Below are 19547 nucleotides of genomic sequence, written 5' to 3'. Positions count from 1 at the left end.
CCCCCCGGGTCTCTGCTCCAGCTGAGAGATGGGGCCTGGTCCAGGTGCCGCCTTCTAGAACCTGTTCTGGGCCTCTGGGCCGCCCCTGTCCCGTGTCCTGCCTCATCCCTCTGCTCTGCTCCCTGCACACCAGCAGCCCCACCTGTGTGCTCACCTCCTGGTCCCCTGTGGAGCCCGGCCTCCCTGTGGGCCCTCCCCCTGCAGTGCAGGGTCAGGGATTGGCTTCCTCCAGGGAGTCCTCCCTGGCTGGGCTCCTCTGGCTGGCAGGTGTCTCCAGAGCACCACTCGAGGGTCCCTCATTGGGTGGGTCTCGTGGGGGTTAATTACTTGATCTTTAGCAGATGGCACCTTCTGAGTCCTGGGCTTCCTGTGACTAGGTGTGAGGGGGCTGGGGCAGGGGGCCACGACTGACCCCACCCCTGGGCCTCTCTCCAGCCCCAGGGGACTGCTGGCCTGGCTGGGAGCCCCCCTGGCCCCGGGACCTGGGAGACACGCAGGCTGCAGACAGGAGGCCAGTGGACAGAGGAGGGGAAGGGACGCTGGGGGAGGGGTCTGCGTTCTGGAGCTGAGGTTGGGTGCTGTACCCCCCGACCCTGTATGAGCCTTGGTCTCACAGGGCCCCGCTCTGGGCCTCCAGGGGTAGACTGCGCCGAGTCACCCTTGCCACATGGAGGAGGCGGGTGGCTTTCCTGAAGGCCACAGGAAGGGGGTGCAGGCTCTCAGGAGAGCCCCCCGCCTGCCGGCTGCCCACAGGGCACCTGCCCTGGGCCTGGCACGGAGGCCGCACCGTGCAGCAGCCCCTGAGAGGGTGTCATAGACTTTGGGGGGCAGGTCATGGTGTCCCTGGGGCTGGCGGGGGTGGGTGGCAGGTGGCCAGAGCCAAGGAAAGCAAAGCCGCGGAGGACCTGGGTCCTGCCTGGGCCCGCACCTGGCCCAGGCCCGTGGGGGAGGGAGGCAGTGGCCGGGCTGGGCAGCCTGTCTCTCAGGTGGGGCCCGTGGGCCGGGAGGCGGGTGTGTGGGTGGTTTCTGCGCTCCTGAAGCACGTGGGGAGTAGGGGTAAGGATGGCCTGGCACTCACCGCACCCCTGTCCTGTGTCGTCTGTCTGCCATGTCCACGGACCAGTGGAGAGATGTATGAGCGCCATGCAGGCGGGGACTCAGATGGTGAAGCTCCGTGGCAGCTCCAGGGGCCTCGTCCGCTTCTACTTCCTGGACGAGCATCGCTCCTGCATCCGCTGGCGGCCCTCACGCAAGAATGAGAAGGCCAAGAGTGAGCGGGGAGACCCTAGGGGGCATGGGGGCAGGGGGGCCTGAGCAGCTGTGGGGCAGCTCGGGGAGCAGCAAGATCCTGAGCCCTGGAAGTCTCCAGGGGGCTTTGGGCCTGGCATATGGGTGACCTCTGGACGCCAGGGGTGAGGGCTCGGGGCCCCATGCCCTTCAGGGCCCTGGCCTTGTTCCTGCCTGGCAGAGCCCTCGAGGACTCCGGGGCCCGAGCGCCCTTTCCTGTGCTGGATCTGGGACGGGCTGAGGGGCCAAAGGACCGTCAGTCAAGCTGGGGGACAAGACTTCCCAGAAACAGAAAGGGGCCAGGCTTCAGTGCCCGGGGTTAGCTCAGGCAGCCTGGGGCATGGAGGCTGCAGGGCTGCCTGGAGCCGGGAGGGGTCCTGAGCTGGGAGGGTTTGTGCAGGGGGTGGAAGGGCGAGGTTGATCTCTGAGCAGGGCATGGCAGGGACCAGGCTGAGAGGCAGGAAGGGACACATTAGAGTCCTCACGGGCCAGGAGAGACCCAGGGGTGCCAGGAGCGGGCCTCAGCCTAGCAGTTGCCAAGGGCGCTGTCGCTGCCATGGGGCCTGGGAGAGAGGTGGGCTGCGGAGGCCCTTGGAGGGCATCCTGGAGGAGAGGGCTGGCACTGCCCTCTGGGCCTGGGGAGGTGAAGCCACTGTGCCCACTTGGGGTTCCTCTTTGTGCGCGGAACTGTCCCCTGTACTGGGTCTGAACGTGAGGTGGGCAGTCGCCTCACAGTAGGGCAACTTCTTGTCCAGCTGAGCACTGAAGAAGATAGAGAGGATGGAGAGAGAGGGGACAGGCAGATGGGGTCCCAGAGGCCCCTCGGTGGGGGGTAGTAGGGCAGAGACAAGCAGACCAGGATCGGGGTGGGGGGAGGCCGAATGCGCTGTTTAGAGCTGACTCTGGCCTTGGAGGATCCCCAGGAGGGAGGGATGGGGGCAGCTGTTCCCTCTCAGCCCCCCGGTCTGAGACCGCCCCCACCCCTGCCAGGCACATGCACGCACCCAGGGAGCTGGAGAAGGGAGGTGGGCAGCCCCCCTCCCTGGGTAGGTGGGCTGCATGCCTGGGAGCTCAGGGGTGGGGGCAGAGGACAGAGGGGTGAGCCCACCCCTCACTGCACAGGTGGGGCAGCCGCACCGTCTTTGCCCTGGATAGGATGACCCCCAGAAGGGCACATTGCCCGCGGGGCTGAGCAGCAGGGGGTGGGCTGGTGGTAACGGGAGGCGGTGAGAGCTGGGTGGAGGCTGCAGTGCTGGGGGCCCAGCCCCGGGCGCCTGGCTCCCAGAGGGGACGCTGGCTACCTGTGCCCTGCACGCCGGGAGTCCCTGCCACATGTGCGGGAACAGACCCTAAAGACACCTTCCTGAGCTCATCGACTGGGCGTAATTCAGGTTTTGAACGGAGGCTCTGTGGCATCCAGTAATGAAATCCCTGGTGGAACCTGGGCTGGTGCCCGCGGAGCAGGACCCCACGGCACTGCTGGCCCCACCACCCGCTGAGGCCAGAGCTCACTAGGGAGGCAGCCCAGGATCAGGCCCGCATCAGAGCGGGATGCGAGCTGGCCGGAGCTTGTCTGGGCTCCCTCGCTCTGCAGCCCCAGCGGGCTCGATATGGGGCCACGTGCCTGGGATTGCTAATGAGGGGGAGCCACCCCCTCCCTCTGGCAGAGTGTGTGAGCCTTTTCACACCCAAAGGAAGTGAGGAGCAGACCTCAGGGTCAGAGCAGAGCAGGGGGGGTGGGCTCCCCAGCCTGAGCGCGTTTGTGCTTTTGAGGGTCCCTCGAAATACCCCTTCCCCCGCTCTCCCCAGCCTCGGCTCTCCTGTCCCTTTGTGCTGAGCTGCTGCAGCGGGTGGGGTCCCCTGGGGGCCCGGGGCGGGCTGTGACCGGGGCCCGGCCCCCCGCAGTCTCCATCGACTCCATCCAGGAGGTGAGCGAAGGGCGGCAGTCCGAGATCTTCCAGCGCTACCCCGATGGCATTTTCGACCCCAACTGCTGCTTCAGCATCTACCACGGCAGCCACCGAGAGTCGCTGGACCTGGTCTCGCCCAGCGGGGACGAGGCGCGCACCTGGGTCACGGGCCTGCGCTACCTCATGGCGGGCATCAGCGACGAGGACAGCCTGGCCCGCCGCCAGCGCACGAGGGACCAATATCCTTGGTCTTGCGGGGCAGACCTCAGGGGCGAACTATCCACCTGGCGGGTCACACATTTGGGGAAGGGGAGCAGGGAAGGGGTGCTTGGGCTGGGGTCTCCACTCCTCCCTGTCCGTGGCGGGGGGGTGGGCTGGGTGGGTGCGGCTGGCCCTGCTGGACCCGTGTTGGTCCCTAACTCGGCCCTAAAGTGGCTGAAGCAGACGTTTGACGAGGCCGACAAGAACGGGGACGGGAGCCTGAGCATTGGCGAGGTCCTGCAGCTGCTGCACAAGCTGAATGTGAACCTGCCCCGGCAGAGGGTGAAGCAGATGTTCAAGGTGAGGGGGGAGCAGGTAGCACCCTGAGCACAGGCTGTGGGGCCGCAGGTACATCTGAGGGGGGCAGTCCCGCTGCGGCGGGCAGGAAGTCCCGGCGGGGCCTGCAGTAGGTTGGGGGCAGCTCACCCAGCACCCTGCATCGGCACAGGGGTGGTTGCTCAAATGCAGGGCACGGCGGCAACAGCCCCTGGGGGCCCTCCCTGTGCTGGTGGGCTAGGCACTCGGGGCAGGTGTCCGGTCACTGAGGGAAGCCACCCGAAGCAGACTGCACCCCCTTTCCTCATCCTCCCCTGACTGCCCGGCCCCTGGCCCATCCTGCAGGCAGCCTCCCGGTTCCAGCCAGCCTGGTGTTAGGGGTTATGAAAATGCGTCTGTCAGCGGAGAGGCAGGCTTTATTGTCCGTAATTAGTTTCCTTCCGGAACCCATGCTGGGGCGGTGGGGAGAAAAGGTGGCCCCAGTGGATCCTGCTTTGTGGGGTTGATGGGCAGGCAAACCCAGCTCCTAGGCCGTAGCCTGAAAGATGACTCTCCCTCGCTCCCTCGCTCTCACTCTCCTGGGAGCGCACACACGCAGCCCACTGCTCCCCCAGGCACGGCCCCGGGGGCTTCACCTGAACTACCACACAGACAGGTGCTGACACACTGGCTACAGGAGGGGAACCTGCAGCTCAGGGCACAGGGGTCTGTGCGCGAATGAAGGGGCGAGTGGGATGCTCTCGGGCTGCTGGCCAAGGACTGGGGGACTCACAGGGCCCCTGCTGGAGGCCCCCAAGGGGACAGAGCCTGCCTGGGCAGTGAGGAGCACAGACGGCTCAGGCCTGCAGATCAGACCCCGACCTGTACCCTGCCGACCCTACCTCGGGGACAGCTCTGGGGCAAGAGGCTCTTCCAGAATGGTGAAGCTGGCGGGGGCCAGGCCACGGGCTGGCTTAGAACTCGGGGTCCAGCCTGGCCTCTGAGGTGGGAAGAGAGGAGCATACCCTCAGAGAACGGGGCACGAGTGCACGCAGGCTGCCAGGGCCTGAAGGTCCAGTGCAAAGTCCTGGCATGGAGATGCACCCACGCCGGGAGCCCTGGGGAGCCAGGACACTGGGCCTCTCCTCCAGTCTTCGGGCACAGGGGCTCCCCAGAGAGCCCTGCGACCCGCCCCTGGCTTGGCTGAGTCCCGGCTCTGACCAGATCTTCTTGAGGCAGTCCAGAGCAGCGGGGAGACCGTGCAGCCTGGGGCCTGCAGGGGGTAGGCTCTGGGCTGGCTCTGGAGGGAGGTGAGCAGCAGGGGTGGGGGGTCGATGCTGGCCTAGAGCTGTGGACCCCAGACCCAAGCAGCCATGTCCACGGTAGACCCCGAGTGCCTGGGCCTCCCCAGCCATCTTCATGTCCACCCTCCCAGCGCTCTGGAGCCCAGGGAAGGAAAGCTGACTCCCCGCCAGGCAGAGCAGCTCTGAACATTAGGGTCAGTTTGGTTGCCGAGAAATCTCAAGATTGTTTCCAGCACCTGGAAGTGCCTGATCAAAGGCGAGATCTGTGGGGGAAAAGAGTGCCTTGAACATAGTTTCGTGAAGTCTGAGATAACAGCGGAGTGCCGGCTGGGCCCAGCGTGGCCCTCGGACGCTCAGCAGAGTGGCTCCAGCCTGAGGGTGCCTTCACGGGCCGCAGTCACGGTCTGCACAAAGCGCGGCCGACGGATTGCTTCGGGAGGCACTTCTGGGGCTGTGCTTTTGGGGCTCATCCTCATAAAATGTTTTCATTCGCCCCGAGGGCTGGCAGCTGGACGGAGACCAGGCAGCCACCCCAGCCTGGACTCCTGGCTGTACCACCCCACGCAGAACTGGGTGGGAGGCCAAATCACCCCGTGGGCTGGACACTCAATGCGATGGGCATCTCCGCCCAGCTCCAGCCACGCCCTGGGGAGGGCTGCCCGCCTGCCCGTCCTGCCGACTTTCAGCCCCAGGGCTGCCTTCAAACCGAGCTCCAGACACACGTGGTCTTTGTCTGGCATCTTCTGGGCCCCAGCACACGTGGCTCTGGTCCTGTCCCAGCCTTGGCACAGATGCTGGGGTCCTGGAGTGAGGCTCGGGGGCCTTGCTGGGTGCCCATCTCAGTGCCAAGCTAGGAGCAGATGGTAGAGATCAGCCTTCCCAGAGCAGTTCTCTCACTGGGTAGAGGGACATGGGGGTGTCTGTGGTCCCCTGGTTCCCTGGTGATGTTCCTGGTTCAGAGGGGGCCTCAGGGACCTGGCACCTAGCCCCCAGTCACCCCAGACTGTGTCAGCCCACGAGGAAAGACTATCCCGATGGCGCGCAGAGCAGGGCATATTGCTGTCCATGGTGCTGATCTGATTCCACTCCTGCTGTGCCGTCAACCTCCAGGCAGGTCCTGCTCACCCCCAACCCACCCCCGAGCCCAGACCACTCGGGGTCTGGAACAGCATCTCCTGTGGGGCCTTTCTGGCCCATTCCCAGGGATCGCCACAGCCCCAGGGCACCTCAGGCTCCTCTGGGCAACCCGGCCTGCAGTTGCTGGGTCCCTTGTCCTCTGGGTCTGTCCCTGGCCTTGGTGTTTGGGGTTCCCAGGGTCTGACACTTCAGTAGATGCTCCCTGAGTGGTGGGTTCATGAAGGAGTCTGTGGTCTCACTGGGGTCCCAGCGGGTTCTTGCTGATGTTGTGTGAGCTGCCATGTCTGCAAGTGAAAGACAGTGGCCAGGTCCTCTCCCTCTCTGTTGTGGAGACTGAAGCCAGGGCACCCTGTACCCTGGGGCCTTGAGCTAACCAATGGGCAGCCAAGTGTAATTACAGGCTCACAGCCCAGGCTGGGCATTAACTCCAAAGTGGGGTGTTTTCTCCCACAGTGAGGTGTTGACCCCCAAGGTGAGGTGTTGGCTCTAATGTGGGGTGTTGACTCCAGGATGGAGTATTGGCCCCCAGATGGGGTGTTGGTTCCCAGGGTAGGGTGTTGGTTCCAAGGTTGGGGTATTGATTCAGATGGGGCATTGACCCCCAGTGTGGAGTTTTGATTCCAGTGTGGGGTGTTGGTTCTCAGTGTGGGGTGACTGTGCCAGGTTTAGGTGTAAATTGACCTTGAAAGGCTGGGACTAGGGTAGGGGAGGTTGAGATCTGTGTTAAAGGGTCACTCAGTGGCTTCTTGGTGGGAGAGTCAGAGGGGAAGCCCAGCGAATTCACTGGGGAAATCATCCCAGGGAGCTATCAGGGTGGGACACTAGGGGTCACAGAGGTTTTGGCTTGCAGGAAGCAGACACAGATGACCACCAGGGGACACTGGGCTTTGAGGAGTTCTGTGCCTTCTATAAGATGATGTCCACCCGCCGGGACCTTTACCTGCTCATGCTGACCTACAGCGACCACAAGGACCACCTGGATGCCGCTGACCTGCAGCGCTTCCTGGAGGTGGAGCAGAAGGTGAGGGCATGGGCAGTAGGAGCAGGGTCCTAGCCTAGGTGAGGCCACCTCGGGCTCCCAGGGCCCTTGAACTGGTTCAGTGTGGCTGAGAACCCTTCAATGTGGAAGGATGGGCCACAGCCTGGACCTGCTTTTGTTCCCATCATGGGCCATGCCAATGTATTTTGGGGTGTGTCCCATGGAGGCCCTGAGCTGGTGGGGAAGTTCTGTGGTTTCTCCTCTGTGGGCCTCTGAGCGGCTCAGCCCTGACCACAGACACCCCGCGCTTCCTGAAGAGAGCCTGCACTTGACCACAACACCTTTAGTGTGGAGCACCTCATAGAATGGGAGTGCCACGTCCCAGACTTCCCACCTGTTCCCGCCACGGGTCTGGCCAGCTCGTACCCCTGAGCTCCAGGCCCACTGCCACCGCCATTCGTCCATTTGTCCAGCAGACGCCCATATGCCCCTGGGTGCCAGAGGGGCATGCCTACCCATTTCTCTTGACTCTAGTCCCTCCTGTTTATCCTAAGAGATTGAGTGCTCCCTGGGCTTTGCCCTGCAGACTGGGGGCCCAGGGTCCAGAGGCTCAGGGATGTGGCCCCTTCAACCTCAGCCCGGGCAAGGGCTGGGTGTTGCTTTCTGTGCTGGGTAGGAGGCTGGAAATCTGTAGCCGGAGAGGGGAAGGGCCAGTGTCCCCTGAGGAAAGAGCGCTCCTGTGATGAGGCCCAGGCAGCATGTGACTCCTACCCTTAGGGCTGGTGGGAGGCAACCATGAGGACCAGCTTCCAGACTTGTAACTTCCTGGAACCCTCAGGGACCCAGGTTTGGGCAGAGAGTGGGAGGGGCGGTCAGCCTTGAGGCTGGGTGGCTGGATCAGCAGGAGCAGCTGAGAGACCCAGGCTGGGTCTACATGGCATTTGCCCACGGGCTCCCATCACTGCTGTTCTGGGTTGGCACCCTGCCCCACTCTGCCCTACGAGGCTGCCTCAAGCCCAGGGCATGACAGAGGGCTGCCCCTGGGCTGTTCTTCCAGAACCCCTTCCCCACGCACACAGTTGGCTGGGGTTCTGTCCTCGTGGTAGTCCTGCTCGTGGGAGCACTGCGATCCAGATGGGAGAGGCTGCCTCCAGCCTGGCGGGATCCTGATGTCCAGGGCGACTCACTCCCAGCCCAGCTACTGTGGGCAGCGTTGGAGTGAGGCTGTGGGTTCTCTGTTGCGGTTGCTGGTGTACATGGGGGTGGAGGGTGGGAAAGTGGTCCTGTCTGGGATGGGCAGTACCGACTCATTATTCCCTGCCCTTTGCCCTAAGCTTTCCAGAACTCTCCCTATATCTGGGGCTAAAACTGTCCACCAGGTGGGTGGTTTGAGCCCTGACCCAGGCCCTTGGACTCTGGACCTCCTGAAGTCCACACCTGCTCTGAGCTCTGACCCCATTTGCCCCCCTTTCCCCTCTATCACTGGTTACACATACCACCCCCTGCCCTGCCCCGCATTCCTCGGGACTTGCTAGAAGCCCTGCTGGTGGGCCTGCATCTGGGAACTGGGGGTTCCTGGCCTGAGCTGCACCACAGGGCCCTGGGAGATCACTCAGCCTCTTGTGCTTGGGGCCACTGAAGCGCAGGGCCGCCTTGGGCTCAGCTTTATTGTGCAGCTTTCCTGTGATAGATGTGGGGAGGCAGCAGGGGAAGGCAGGGAGAGGAGGTCCCCGGGTTCCTCCAAGGTGGGACTGGGTCCTGGTTCTCCTGCACCCCTGCACACACAGGACTCCCTGCCAGGACTGCCCTGGCCCATAGCTCTTGAGACCCCTAACAGAGTGGGGATGCGGGACGGCCCAGCTGATGGAACCCAAGACCCCTCCCCTGCTTCAAGGATCCGCAGTCGGTGACAGGTCTTCCAAAGCCATGTGATCCACCAGTAGTCTTCTGGCCACCGAGCCTGAGTCTTGTGACACTGGGGGTGGCCAGAGTGTCCCCCAGTCCGGGAAGCACACTGCAGGGGTCTGAGCCTCCCCCCGCCATGGTTAGTCTTGACGTGACCATCAGAGGCTGGGTGGGAGGCAGTGGTGGTGGTGGAGGAGGGCCTGCCGCCTGAGGCTAGCCCAGGCCAGTGTCGGGCTAGCCTGGGCTTAAGCCCCTGCTCTGGCCTAGATGGCGGGTGTGACCCTTGAGAGCTGCCGGGACATCATCAAGCAGTTTGAGCCCTGCCCAGAAAACAAGAGTAAGGGGGTGCTGGGCATTGATGGTGAGTGAGGGCGTCACTGCGGTGCAGCTGTCCTGGCAGGCCAGTGGGGGGTGCTGGCGGGCAACCTGTGGGCCTGGACAGGTGGCCCGAGCGGGCAGCTTCCTGCTCCACGTGGCGCGGAGATGGGTGGTGCTGAGATGAGCCTTGTGATGGGGCCGGCGTGTGGGGGCTGAGCACCCACCGCACTCCCCACACAGGTTTCACCAACTATACTCGGAGTCCTGCCGGCGACATCTTCAACCCGGAGCACCATGGCGTGCACCAGGACATGACACGGCCGCTGAGCCACTATTTTATCACCTCGTCCCACAACACCTACCTCGTGGGCGACCAGCTCATGTCCCAGTCTCGGGTGGACATGTACGCCTGGGTCCTGCAGGCCGGCTGCCGTTGCGTGGAGGGTACGTGGTGGGGGCTCTAGGACACCACATCCCAGCAGCCTTGGGGCCCCGGGCCTGAGCTGCGGACGGGCGGCTCCTCTCAGGGACACCGCCGTGGCGACTCTGAGCAGGGTGTCTGCTCTCCTCCCAGGCAGGGGCTGTGACAGGCTCCTCCTGCTGTTAGTTGCCGGGCGGGAGGACCCCTTCGGTCAGTCCACGAGCTGTGGGTGGGTCTCTGGGCACGGGCAGCCAGGCTCTTGTGGCTGACTGAGGTCTGCCTGCCCACAGTGGACTGCTGGGACGGGCCTGACGGGGAGCCCATTGTGCACCATGGCTATACTCTGACCTCCAAGATCCTCTTCAAAGATGTCATCGAAACCATCAACAAATACGCCTTTGTCAAGAATGAGTGAGTGGCTGGGACTGGGGAGGGGGGCGGGGGTGGGTGGGGGAGGGGCTCAAACGGCTCTTCCTGCCCCTCCCCCCATCCTTTCCCGGGAGGCGCGTTTGCAGAGGCCGAGGGGCTGGTTTTGGGGTCTCTTGTCGAGGCTGAGGGTCGGGGAAGGGAGTGGAGCCACAGGCCTGGGGAGAGGGAAGGTGGTGGGTGCAGGAGCTGATGGCGGCTGAGCTGTGGCTGGTGGGGTACCTGTGCCAACCTCCCCTGCCCACACACACTCGGCAGCCCCTGGTGCCAGCCGCCTGCAACAGTGGTAGCTCTGGTACTAATTACCCCCCAGAAGCTACTCGATGTCCAAACTCAATTTGCTGCCACTCAGCTGTAGCTACAGACACTGGTGAGCAAAATCCAATTTAGTTTCTGGAAATAGAAGACTGCCTCCCCACACTTACAGTCACCTTCAAGTCTTGGCGGAACAAGGCTCACAGGCAAGGAAAGAACTAATTTAATGAGGGAGGGGAGGAGACGCAAGATTGATTTTGGAAATAGAGAATAGGGGGGCCCCTCCCGGAAGAGCTTGCCAGAAGGGAGTGGGAGTGAGGATTGGCAGCCTGCGGCCCAGAATTGCAGGTGAGAGAGGCATCTCAGGGCAGGGGAGCTGGGACAGACAGGTGTCTGTAGCTGCAGAAGACCCAGGGACCTGCTAATGTCTCCGCACAGGGCTTGCACCTTATGTGTGCCAGCATAATCTTTGCAGGCATAAGGCTCTTCCCTAGGGCCTTGGGCTTTAGACTTCAGTCTCTTGCCTGAGAAATGGGGAGATGAATACTTTTGCCCCAAGTCCTGTCTGCCCTTTCCACATCACGGGACTTGCCCATCTCTTGCTCTGATTCATGCCCTCTAGGTCTGGGTCACCTACGTTTTCTAAAAAGATCATGTTACCTTTGGGCAAAAATCCAAGTAAAATGTGCACTTGGTTAAAAAACAAATCAAACGACTGAAGAGCATATAATGAAAATCCCTATGTTATACTCCCCATTCTGCGCTACATAGGTAATAACAATGTTCTACCAGATGGTATGTGCCCAGCTTATGTCTCCTTTCTTATGGGGCCAATGTTGGGACCCCAGAGCCATTCACAGGACAGTGTCTCCAGTATCTAGGTCAATGAGATTATCTTTCTCAGTCTATTCATTGCTTCACGTTGCACCTCAGTTGAGTCCACATCAGTTTTAAACCATGACTTGATGACTTGCTCCAATATTTCCTCTTGTTTTCCTGGAGTTTCTAATTGCCTTTGTTTTTTCTTATTGGGATATGGACTGCATGCCTTCTTTATCTGTCCCTAAAATCTCCCAGCTCCTTTCCCACCCACTCAGTGGCTTTTCAAAGCCCTTGATGGACCCCCTCCCAGAGTGGCTGGCAGTTCCATCTATTCTGGTTATTGGTAAAGATCTCTTTTCATTCACTGGTGCAGGTGACTTGAGGTTTTACACAGGTGGGGTCTTGCCCTCCCCTGGCTTCACTCTGCTCCTTCCACCTTGGGGCCACAGGTACCCAGTGATCCTGTCCATTGAGAACCACTGCAGTGTCATCCAACAGAAAAAGATGGCCCAGTATCTGACTGATATCCTTGGGGATAAGCTGGACTTGTCATCAGTAAGCAGTGAGGATGCCACCATGCTTCCCTCTCCGCAGATGCTCAAGGGCAAGATTCTGGTGAAGGTGAGCACCTGCCTGACCCTCCTAGGGCCAGCATCCTGCTGGGCCTCTGACCTCTGATCTGTGGCCAGGTGAGGGGCAATTGCCCTGCTCTAGATAATATGGGGCTCCACACCATCTGTGGCAGATTTGAGGAGTCAGGGTAGGCCCTAGCCCTGACCTGCCCTCAGTCTCCCTCCATAGTGGCCACTCAATCTAGGGACCTCCGTGTGCACAACCCAGCATTTCCCTCCCATGCTGCTGCAGCAAGGAAGTGCTGGGCTGGCCTCTGCCCCATGGCCTGAGGTCCACAAGCAAGCTTGAGAAAGGCTCCTTCCCTTTGCTGCTTCCTGTATGGGTACTGCCCTCGCAGTACTTCCTGCAGGACCCCTCCCATGGCCCACTGCCTCCCCCCAGGGCAAGAAGCTTCCTGCCAACATCAGTGAGGATGCCGAGGAGGGCGAGGTGTCCGATGAAGACAGCGCGGACGAGATCGATGAGGACTGCAAACTTCTCAACGGGGATGTGAGTAGGGGCTGGGAGGCCCTCTTCGGGGAGGGGGGGCTGTGGCCCTGAACAGCAGGCTCATAGTCTTGCTGTGAGAAGGCAGGTGGCTGAGAGAGGGATATTGGGCAGATGCGAGGGTGCTTTGCCCAGTGGCTACACAGCTGGGCATGTGCTCAGCCAGTGGGGGCCCTTCCCTACCTGCCCCTTCACACAAGACTTGGCCCCTGAGCTCCCAGCTAGCGGGCTTCTACCTTTTCACCCAGAGGCTCTGGGTCTGGGGGGTCACACAGGGAGGCTGAGGAGTGAAAAAGGGCTCCGCATAGCAGGGCTGGGGGAGCTCTGTAATTAGCTTCTTCTCTCCTCTGGGCACTGTTCTAAGCCGCTGCTATGAGGTAGGAAGGCATTCTTTCTCCTGGAGGGGCCCTCAGATGGGAAAATAATTGTGCAGGAGCATTCCCAGCCACGTTAGCTAATTGTTTTAGAAAGCCCTGAAGCAGCAGAATTCTTTCTGCTTTGGATGTGCCTGCATATTCCTCTGGTCCCAGGTGACCGTAAACCCATGTTGTCTGATGTCTAACTGGCATGACTCCAACCGGGGCCTGGGGCACCGGATGCCCATGGCCCAGGCCCTGCCCCAGAGGGGTCCCCGTGTGTCAGGGCTACAAGGGGGCGCTGCTCCAGGCAGAGAGAACTGCCCAGCCCCCGGTTGCTGGCCAGCCAGGCCCTCCGTCCCCACCCCTGCCCATCTCCTTGAGGTGTCTGGTAGCCAGTGGAGGGATCCCAGATCCCCAGCTGCTTAGGGCTCCTGGGGTCCAGAGTGGCCACCGGGTACCCTGACCCCCTCCCCCAAGGCCCACTGGCTGGATGCGTGGCAAGCCGTCTGCTGAGTTTCTGTGGGCAGCATTGTGCAGCTAAAGGATGCAGGTGTTAAAATCAGAGAGGCCTTGGTTCAGGGCCTGCTGGTCACTGTCTATGGCTCTGGGGCAAATCACAGGCCTGCTGTCTGGCCCTGTTGTGGGGTGGTGTGAGGATAAAGCAACGCCATGTAGGAGTGAGTGTGCAGCTGGGGCCGGGGGTGAGAAGCCAAGATGGGGTTCTGGCTCCCCAGCTCCAGCAGGCCCCTCCAGCAGGGACCTTGGGGGCCGTCACCGCTGCTGCCACAGGGCTGGGGACTGATGGCACGGGGTGGCCGTCCGGCTCTGGCAGGTCGCCACCAATCGGAAGCGTGTGGAAAACATCGCCAAGAAGAAGCTGGATTCCCTAATGAAGGAGTCGAAGATTCGGGACTGTGAGGACCCAAATGACTTCACCATGTCCACACTGCCCTCATCTGGAAAGCTTGGGCACAAGGCAGAGGGCAAAAAGGTGAGAGCCCTGCAGCCCATGAGGTCAGCCTGCGGCTGAGGGAAGGGCCTGGAACATCCGGTCTGTGCACACCTGTTCATACATACACCCCCCACCTCACCACCAAACCCGTCCCCGGATTTCTGGGTGGGGAGGACACAGAGCACATTTAGCTCTGGTATGTGAGCAGGTGGGCAACATGTCCAGTATGGTGGACACGATGTGAAGTCCCTGCTTTCCCTTGACCAAGCAATATCTGGGCATGCACCCGGGAACTTGGGGACACACAGGATGGCCGCTTGGACCTGGGAAACATGTCTGTGTGATTTTTTGTGTGAGGAGGAGCAGGTACTCAGGGAAGGCTTCCTGGAGGAGGAGGAGGAGGAAGAGTAGGAGAAGCAGTAGCAGCTCAGGCTGAGCTCAAGGCATGGAGCTTGGAGGGGGCGTCAGGGAAGGCACCTTGCAGCACTAGGCCATCCCTGCTGGGACATGGGTAGGGGGACAATGGGGGGTGCGGGGCACAGAGCTCTATGAAGGGGGGCTAGGCAGAGGGGGGAGCATCTGGGCAGTGGGGTCACGCACATGCACCCAACATGCCTCTCTGTCCCCTTGGCTGGGGGCCCGAGGCCGTGGTTCCCCACCCCCCGGGAGGTCCCTGTGTGGGAGAGGGCAGGTGGCTCAGAGTGCAGTCAGACGGGCAAGGAGGGGACCCTGGTCTGCAGTGCTGGTGCTGGCCAAGGACAGGCCTGATTCTCTGGGAGGAACCCAGCACCCCCCTCCCCGATATCCGGAGGGGCCAGGACGGGACCTGCTTGAACAGAAGGGGCCAGCGGGCCGTGCCCTGCCCCCTGTGCTCTGTCCAGGGCATGGGTGCTCTGCAGCCTGCCGTCCTGCCCGCCCCACCCTGCCCTTCAGAGCTCTCTAGGGTCACCAGGCTGTGGGGGCTGGGCAGGAGTGGCCCAGTGCAGCCCTCCGCTGCCCACAGCCTCCCTGAGGGTGGTCGGAGCTCGGGCCTGGGCTGTAACCCCTGCCAAGCTCGGGCGTGTGGGCGTTGGGGGGGGCGGCAGCGGATTCTGGCTGAGGCTGCCGCTGCTTCTTTAGGGCGCGTGGCGTTTTGGGCGGTGTTTACAGAGCTGCGAAGCGTGTTGGCCCCGACTGGCTCCAGACACACCACGCACACGGCTCCCAGGGCCTCCGCCAGTGTGCCGTGGAACCATCAATAAATTAGGAGGGAGACGGGCGGTTGTTGCTGGGCTGGGGAAGAGGAAGAGAAACACTTCTGAGAGCAGCTGGACCCTAGCTGATGCTGAGCACCTCTGTTGCTGCCGACCTGGGCCTCGGGCTTCGGGCTGGCTCCTTCTGTGCTGACTAGCAGGGCGTGAGCAGAGCGGCCCCAGGGCGGACACCGGAGCTGCAGAGCTGACCATCATGTGTTCCCCCGTCGGGCACAGTGGGGCCCGGCTTGAGCTCCGGGGTCCAGGCTGCGAGGCCGGTGGTCCAGGCCGGGCCATGGTTGGCAGGGAGCTGCAGATGTGCAGGGGTGCGCCCACAGGTGTGTGCGGATGCGTGTGCAGGACGGGGCCTGGGGAGCCCCCTCGGGCGGGGCGGGGAAGGAGTCCCATAAGTAGCGGCCAGGAAGGCTCACAGTAGCCCTGACGCCAGCAAGGGCAGCTTTGGGGGCGCAGACCCGCATTTGTCTCCGCAAGAAGCAGGGCCGGACCCCAAGCCACAGGGAGCTTCGCACGGGTCTTACGGAAGCGCGCACGGCCGAGCAACCTTGCAGACACATAAACGGCGTTTATCGTACACTCACCCACTGCGGGGAAAAAATTCAGAACTGGGCCTTAATGGGCTTAAAGCAACACATCTCGAGGGGCTCCCTCTTGGACCCCCGCTCCCTGCGGCCGCTGAGCCCCCAGGGCGGGCTGCGGAGTGTGTCTCCACGGGCCCCACCTGCCCCTGCTGCCTCCGGGCTCCTGGCGGGAGGGGTGCCTGGAGCCCCTGGGACTGAGGCCGGGTTCCCCCCCCCACCCCCCACCGTCACCTCTGTCTCCCTCTCCCCCAGGCTGAGGAGGACGTGGAGTCCAGAGAGGATGCCGGGGCCAGCCGACGGAACAACCGCATCCTTATGAGCGGCTTCTCCATGCTCAAGGTCTGGCGGGGCTCCCAGGCGGGGGCACCTTGCTGGAGCCCACCGTGCTCCGTCTTCCCGCTTGCCCAACTGTCCCTGGGCCGGCCAGCCGGGGCATCCCCTCCAGCTCCCAGGGCCCTGGGCCTGTCTCCTGGAATCCCCCTCTGGACTCCTAGCTACCTGGTCTGACTGGGGCTGCACGGGGTAGAGGCCTTGATGGCCCTCCCCTGGCCCACACCAGCCCATGCCCCCGGGTCACTCGGGGCCCAGGCCGACCAGCATACTGCAGAGGACCGGCGGGCCCAGCCTGGCAGCTGGGGAACCAGGACCCCCGGATGGCAGGCCTGCCTCCTTCACCCTGCCGGCCGGTGCAGGTGACTCGGCTGAGCCAGGGGCTCCACGGGGCCTGACTCGGCTCTCCTTCTGCACAGAAGAAGAGCAGCAAGCTAAAGAAAGCGGCCAGCATGGAGGAGGGGGATGAGGACCCGGACTCCCAAGGCAGCCAGAGCCGAGGGTCAGTGCCCTGCCCCAGCCTGGCCCCTGACCAGAGTGGTGGCAGGAAGTGCTCGTGTCCCTGCGACAGCTGGTGTTGGATGCGCAGGCTCCGCGGTGGCCCCGTGACCGCACAGTGGGGTGGGGGAGGGGGAGCCCAGGGTGTGGACCTCCGGGTCTCGGGGCCAGACTGGCCAGCACGGGCCCCCGTTCCTGCTCCTAGCGCCTGCCGCGGTTGGAAATGCGTTCCTGGGTGGGCTCGGCGCTGGTGCCTGCCCCTCCCCCTTGTCCTTCCTCAGTGTCCTGGCACCTACACCAGGGCGTAGTGGGCGTTAGGGAGACGTTCTGCATGAATCAGTGAGCCTGGCTCGCAAACCGTGGTGCCCAGGCTGGCCTGAGTCGGGAGGGGCGCCCACCCTGGGGTCCTGACCGCTGTTGCCCACGGTCCCCGCAGGGCGAGCCGGCAGAAGAAGACCATGAAGCTGTCCCGCGCCCTCTCGGACCTGGTGAAGTACACCAAGTCTGTGGGCATGCACGACGTGGAGGCGGAGGGTGAGGGGACGAGGGCCCTGGGGGCGTGGGGGAGGGCTGGGCCACGGCCTGGGCGTGCCTCTGAGCCCCCGCACCCCCCACCAGTGGCGTCCAGCTGGCAGGTGTCGTCCTTCAGCGAGACCAGGGCCCAGCAGATCCTGCAGCAGAAGCCGGCCCAGTACCTCCGCTTCAACCAGCACCAGCTCTCCCGCATCTACCCCTCCTCCTACCGCGTGGACTCCAGCAACTACAACCCGCAGCCCTTCTGGAACGCGGGCTGCCAGATGGGTGCGTGTTGCTGGGACCGTGAACGGGGGGGCCCAGCGCTCCGAGGAGGCTGGGCTGGGCTCCCTGGCCAGTGGCTTTGGAGAGCCTCCACCACATCCCGCCGTGTCACCGGGCTGGCACTGGGGTGGGGTCCTTCGGACCCTGGGACACGGTGTGCAAGAGGCACACAGGCCCACGTGCTCCTAGGGGAGGTGGGGGGCTGGCTGTGCGGGGCTCCAGGGGCATCCCGCGGGGACGCTGGCCCTGGTTGTGCATCACGGTGAGCCTGGGGCTGGCTCACATAGGAGAGCGCAGGACTCGGGCAGCCGAGCAGGGGAGGCAGGGGGAGGTGGGCTGGGCGCTGACCAGGCCACCCCGCATCCCTGCCCCATAGTCGCCCTGAACTACCAGTCAGAGGGGCGGATGCTGCAGCTGAACCGCGCCAAGTTCAGTGCCAACGGGAACTGTGGCTACGTGCTCAAGCCGCAGTGCATGTGCCAGGGTGAGGCCCGGGGGCCCGAGACGCGGGGCAGGCAGGGGCAGCTGCCGCAGGGTCACCTGGGGGGCCACCCGGGATGTGGCCCCCAGGATGCCAGAGGTGGGGGTGCGGTGAAGGGTCCCCACTCTGCCAGGGGTCGGCAGGGGGTGAACTAGGGAGCCCCTCGCCATGCCTGGCCCACCATGCGGCCCCCCAGCAGGACATGTCTGAGGCGACTCCCCACGGGGCTCAGGCCGAGGCGTCCTGGAGCGAGGGCCCGGCCCGGGCCAGGCACCAGAGCTTCCCAGTCCCTTCCCAGACCCTTTAGTTTTCTCACCGGAAACCGCTGGAGATCATGTGTGCAGTTCTCCCCATTTTAACCTGAATCCTCCCCCCACCCCTCCTGCCAGCCTTACCACACCTCCTCGGGGGATGGGCCTGCAGAGCCCCATCGCTGGGGCGCCCAGCCCCGGCCCCCCACCCAGAGGCAGCGTGCAGAGAGGGGAGAGGACGGTGTCCTAGCTCAGGGCGGTCACAGAGGGGCCAGCACGCAGACCCCTGGTGCCCCCGAGCTGGAACCCTGCCTCCCCTCTCCCCGCCCCTGGCCTGGGGTTCCTGTCCGGTCAACAGGGTGCGGTGGGGTGCACTGTGCAGCCACTGCTCCCCTCAGCCTGGCGCCCTGACCCCCCAGGCATCTTCAACCCCAACTCCGAGGACCCTCTGCCCGGGCAGCTCAAAAAGCAGCTGGTGCTCCGGATCATCAGCGGGCAGCAGCTCCCCAAGCCAAGGGATTCAATGCTGGGGGACCGAGGCGAGGTAGGAGGGGTCCTGGCCTGGGTGGGCGGGGCTGGAGCAACACCCCAGGCCCGGTGCCACCCCTGCCCTCCCCCCAGATCATTGATCCCTTCGTGGAGGTGGAAGTCATCGGGCTCCCCGTGGACTGCAGCAAGGAGCAGACGCGAGTGGTGGACGACAACGGTGAGGCCCAGGGCCCCGCCAGGCTCCGCTGACCACAGCCTCACAGGGGAGGGGGGTGGGGCCGCTCCTGTGACCTAGGCCTCCTGGGAGAGCCTGGCTCAGAGCCTGGTCCCCGGGTGCTGCTCCTCTCGGCCCAGGCACCGGAAGAGGGCGTGGGCCCCAGCGGCCTCCAGGCTGGACCTGGGGTGGGAGGTGACCCTGCTTCCGGTGGCCGCCAGGATTCAACCCTGTGTGGGAGGAGACCCTGGTGTTCACTGTGCATATGCCTGAGATCACACTGGTGCGCTTCCTCGTCTGGGACCATGACCCCATTGGGCGGGACTTCATTGGCCAGAGGACACTGGCCTTCAGCAGCATGATGCCAGGTGGGCAGAGGGCCGGCAGGGTGGGGCGGGGTGGTGTCCCCCATAACAGAGACCAGCGTCCCCTGCTCAGGCAGGCGTCCACCATGGAGGCCAGCATTCCACCCCAGACCAGCGTACCCCACAGAGACCCGCCCCCCATACATAGACCAGTGTCCCCTGTAGGTCAGCTGAGGGCGCCAGGGCTGACCTTCCTCCTATGGGTCGGCTCCTGCCATGGGTGGGCCTAGGGACACAGAGTGAGCCGAGGAGGAAGGTACAAGACCAAGGGCACTTTGTGGATGGGGAGGGAGGGGCGCTCAGGTGTTGCGCCGCCCGGCCCCCAGAAAGAGGAAGAGCCTGCAATACCAGCGGGCTTCCCGGAGGAGGAGTCCCCAGAGCTGGGCTCACGGGTTGGATTCAGGGCCTCAGGACCTTTGAGCAGAGTGGGGCAGGGTGAGCCGTGACCGGCCGTTTCAGGCTATCGGCATGTGTACCTGGAGGGGATGGAAGAGGCCTCCATCTTTGTCCACGTGGCCGTCAGTGACATCAGTGGTAAGGTGAGTGCCGCCTGCAGGACCACCGGCCTCGCCCCACCCCA

At 63.6% G+C, this 19547-nt stretch overlaps 1 protein-coding gene across 1 annotated transcript in view; it reads left to right on the top strand.

Moving 5' to 3' along the window:
• PLCH2 (phospholipase C eta 2) overlaps positions 1–19547 on the top strand; it is a 65555-nt gene that overhangs the window by 40808 nt on the left and 5200 nt on the right. The window contains exons 3-21 of the mRNA XM_035019965.1: positions 1124–1270; positions 3193–3436; positions 3629–3758; positions 7005–7175; positions 9306–9399; positions 9597–9800; positions 10068–10188; positions 11730–11901; positions 12295–12402; positions 13591–13749; positions 15794–15880; positions 16291–16373; positions 16806–16903; positions 16988–17170; positions 17544–17651; positions 18319–18443; positions 18521–18605; positions 18824–18970; positions 19427–19506. Of these exons, the coding sequence (XP_034875856.1) occupies positions 1124–1270; positions 3193–3436; positions 3629–3758; positions 7005–7175; positions 9306–9399; positions 9597–9800; positions 10068–10188; positions 11730–11901; positions 12295–12402; positions 13591–13749; positions 15794–15880; positions 16291–16373; positions 16806–16903; positions 16988–17170; positions 17544–17651; positions 18319–18443; positions 18521–18605; positions 18824–18970; positions 19427–19506 (2546 nt within the window). The remainder of the gene's footprint in view (positions 1–1123; positions 1271–3192; positions 3437–3628; positions 3759–7004; positions 7176–9305; positions 9400–9596; positions 9801–10067; positions 10189–11729; positions 11902–12294; positions 12403–13590; positions 13750–15793; positions 15881–16290; positions 16374–16805; positions 16904–16987; positions 17171–17543; positions 17652–18318; positions 18444–18520; positions 18606–18823; positions 18971–19426; positions 19507–19547) is intronic.

This window comes from Mirounga leonina, unplaced genomic scaffold (genome assembly GCF_011800145.1).
Source record: "Mirounga leonina isolate KUSES-001 unplaced genomic scaffold, KU_Mleo_1.0 Mir_173, whole genome shotgun sequence".
Lineage (NCBI taxonomy): Eukaryota > Metazoa > Chordata > Mammalia > Carnivora > Phocidae > Mirounga > Mirounga leonina.
Note: the sequence above shows the minus strand (reverse complement) of the source record. Positions and strands in the feature narration are given on the sequence as shown.